The sequence below is a fragment of the Castor canadensis genome, chromosome 6 (genome assembly GCF_047511655.1).
Source record: "Castor canadensis chromosome 6, mCasCan1.hap1v2, whole genome shotgun sequence".
NCBI lineage: Eukaryota > Metazoa > Chordata > Mammalia > Rodentia > Castoridae > Castor > Castor canadensis.
The window spans coordinates 10266214-10270138 of record NC_133391.1 but is presented as its reverse complement, the minus strand read 5'-3'; the positions used below and the strand labels follow the sequence as shown (position 1 = coordinate 10270138).

The following is a 3925-nucleotide window of genomic DNA, read 5'->3' as shown; positions in this document are numbered from 1 at the left end:
TGCCTGGAAACACCAGGCATGGAATTTTCCACTATTGCCAAAAAATCAAGGAACTATATCAAGGGAATGCCAAACACAGGTCATTGAATTTCATATATTCTAAAATTTGAGAAAAATAAATATAAATACCAAAAGGCAGAAAACATCATTGTGGAGATTAGAAGTAGAAGCCATTAATATTTGCAGAGTTGACTGCAGAATCAATGAGACAAAATAAATAACAAAATCACAATGCAATCAAATGTTGAAAATGAGAGAAATGCAAAGTAGGAAATTCTAGCCCTGTTAGAAGATGTAGCATGGGTTTTCAGTACACTGAAGTAAAGCACATGTTTTAACCTCATATCTAACTGCTAGAATGGTGTAACTTCATTTTTTGATTTTTTGTTTAGGATACACATGAGTTTAATCTTCAGAAGGCTCATTGTACATAGAACGGGTTTTATCCCTGAAGCCATACAGAATGTTCCTCTCTGTCCTTAACAAAATAATGTAGCACTTGATACCAAAGATGAAGCCTAAGATCCCTGCACTGGAGGCCAAGATGGAGAAGACCTCCACAGCCACCATGACCCTTCCCTTGGTGCTGTGGTAGACAGGGAAGAAGGTGACCCAGACACTACAGAGCACCAGCATGCTGAACGTCAGGAACTTGGCTTCATTGAATGTGTCAGGAAGATTCCTTGCCAGAAAAGCCACTCTGAAGCTCCCCAAGGCCAGGAAAATTAGGTATCCCAGGATGCAGTAAAATGCCACAGCTGATCCCATGTTACACGTGATGATGATGTGGCCATGTTCTGAGTTTGTGTCTGTGTCAATGAAGGGTGGAGAGGTTCCAAGCGAGATTCCACAGGCAGTCAGTTGGATCAGTGTGCAGATGGGAATAAGGTAGTTAGGTGTTCTTGATACCAACAGCCACCTCATCCTTTTCCCTGGGGACATGATATTAAAAGCTAGGATCACAGTGAGAGTTTTGGCTACGACAGTGGAAGTAACCACTGTGAACACAATTCCAAATGTGGTCTGCTGGAGGATGCAGGTGGCCATGCCAGGACGGCCAATGAAGAGCAAGGAGCAGAGAAAACAGAAGGTGAGGGAGATGAGCAGGATGTAGGTGAGAGCCCTGTTATTGGCCTTGACAATGGGAGTGTCATGGTGTTTCATGAACACCCCGAGAACAGCAGCTGTGAGTACAGAGAAGATCAGAGCCATGCAGGCCAGAGCCAAACCCAAGGGATCTTCATAACCCAGAAAGGTCACAGATTTTTGGAGGCAGTGGTTTTGGTCTTAGTTGGCATTCTGATGATCTGCACACTTCACACACTGATCCATGTCTGGTGAGGAGTGCAGGTTACCCCTAGTCAAGGTTCAGTTTTCACACCTCCCCGACAGCACAATGGTAAAATTTTCCTCTTTTGTTGCCTTAGATAAAAATGAATTCTACACAGCAAATATTTCCAATCAACCACTTCCCATTTTTGTTATTGTACCACAAACTTACTTTAACTTCCTTGACTTATCTGACATATTCATGACACCATTTTCTAATTCTCAAAAAACACTCAAGTTATGCCACTTCAACAAATTAAACCTCTATAAACTAGACCCAGTTTTATTCACCAAAGCCTCAAAATTATTTAGAATTATGTTCCCTTTTATTATGACATAGATAATTGATAAATTCCAGGAAATAGAGGTGATCAATGACACTTTTTAACTGGGTGAAGAAGTCTCAACATCCTGCAACTCATTGTAATTTTCACCACATGCTTATTGTAGTTTAGAGTACACTTCCACTGAATCAATACATCTGTTTGTAGGATTCGAGTATGAGTTTGTCTTTTCATAATCATATTTAATCCTGCACTAACTCCAGTCTATTTGTTATTTTTCTACATTTGTTTTGTTAATGTCAAGGGTCTTTCAAAACAATAATGGTATTTATCCTTCGGTTGTATATACAGTAAGACATACTAAATGTCATTATTTAAAAAAATTCACTTATAACTTATAACTGCTTTGCAGAATATAATACATTCATATACATGAACCTCATATTCCATCATAAGTAAATTCAATGATTAATTTCACAATTTACCTCAATTTTATAGAAAGCAATACCATATGATCATATTCATGTTATGTGTTCTATTCCTGAAAAATATCTTTATGCTTGGTGCATGGTACCAAAACTTCAATCCAAGCTACTCAGGAGATAAAGATAGGGTGGACTGCATTTCAGGGCCAGCCTGGGGAAAAACTCAGATTCCATGTCAACAAATAAGCTTGGAGTGGTGTTGGCACCTGTGTTCCCAGCTTTGTGGGCTGCTGTTCATGCCCATGACAGTGCAAGGCAAAAAGGATGTATCTATCTACAAATTAACTGAAGCAAAAAAGGACTGTGAGTATGGTTCAAATGGTAGAACACTTGCCTAGCAAGACCAAGGTTTCCAGTTTTGACCCTGGAACCATTAATCAATCAATTAATCCACAAATAAATCAATGAATAAACAATGTGTTCATTCTTTTACTGATGTCAGCACAATGTGTAATGGAAATTGTTATATTGAGCATTTTTGTCTCATTGTTTTTCAACATTGGACCCCAAAATGTGAAGCTGTATTTGGGATTTTATAAATACCTTTTATGGGATTAAGAGAATTGACACCTGCTTATTTAGTAAGACCAGTTCTATTACTATTTATTTTAAGATACAAATGGGTGTGGAATTTAATTATACATTTTTCTTGCATTGGTGATATTATTATATCTGTTTGAAGAAACTAGTTTAAATCAAAACTAGTTGAGATATAATTGAATTCTATTGCATATACCAAGTCTGGTCATTTGAAGTTCCCTTAAAATAACTTGAACAGGAAATATGAATGTAGTTCAAAAAGGAAAATGTCCAATATACTTCTTCTCTTCTATATTCTCACACATGGGGAACCAAGTTTAGCTCTTCTCATAAGATAAATTTTATTGCCCCATTCTTCTTATCCTCTGAAGGAGCTTAAGAAAATGAGCATTTTTAAATTCTTGAAATTTTAATAAATTTCACCAGTGATGTTCATGACAATCATAAAAATAGCCATAGATGATTCAATTATGGTTTATACTTACTACATATATTCAACCGTGCAGGTTTGTATGTGGTGCTGGGGATTGAACACAGGACACCAAGTCCCCCATGCGTTGGCTCTATCCCTGTGATACACTCTAACCCTTGAGATGTTCAGTTCCCCCTTGTGACAGTCTTTAAGTTCAATGACTGAGATTTGTGATTTTTATTTATATTTAAAAATGTGTCAGTGAAGTTCTTATTCTTTTTTTATGATTGTTTTTCCAGTCACAGGGGTTGAACTAAGGGCTTTCTGCTTAATATCCATGTGAACTTGAGCCATTCCCTCTGTGCCCATTTCTTTTTTAGTTTGTTTTTCAGATTGGGTACCATGCAAACTTTGCATGGGCTGGCCTCAGACCGTCATCATCTTACATCTGCCATCTGAGTAACTGTGATTACAGGTATGCAACAACACATTCACCCATGATGATGACATAATTCTGCAGAATTTCACAAGTGATGTCCTGTTACAAATTTACAATTTCTTGGTGAACATTCTTATTAAGGATTTTTTTATAAATCATATTTATTTATATTAGAATACACCTTAACTTTGAGTTTCCTTTATTGTGTTAACTCATTAAATATATCTTCTTGTATTCGTTCCCTTGTTTCTTTGTCTTTAGGTTGCTTTTCCTTTTCTAGATTGTGATAGGTGCTTGTTATATACAATGTCTGGCATTGCTAATTGGATGCCTGAGTATTTATTCCAATTAATAATTATTCCATTAATAATATTTTCATATTTTTATAATCTTTGTTTAAATTATTCTTTAAACTGTGGTATGTGTAAACAAGTAT

General features: G+C 36.5%; 1 protein-coding gene across 1 annotated transcript; it reads right to left on the bottom strand.

Moving 5' to 3' along the window:
* Nucleotides 1-405: 405 nt before the first annotated feature.
* On the bottom strand, nucleotides 406-1332 carry LOC141424268 (vomeronasal type-2 receptor 116-like). The gene is given in 1 exon segment (XM_074077825.1): nucleotides 406-1332. A coding segment is annotated over 1 exon segment (927 nt).
* Between the last annotated feature and the right edge of the window lie 2593 nt (nucleotides 1333-3925).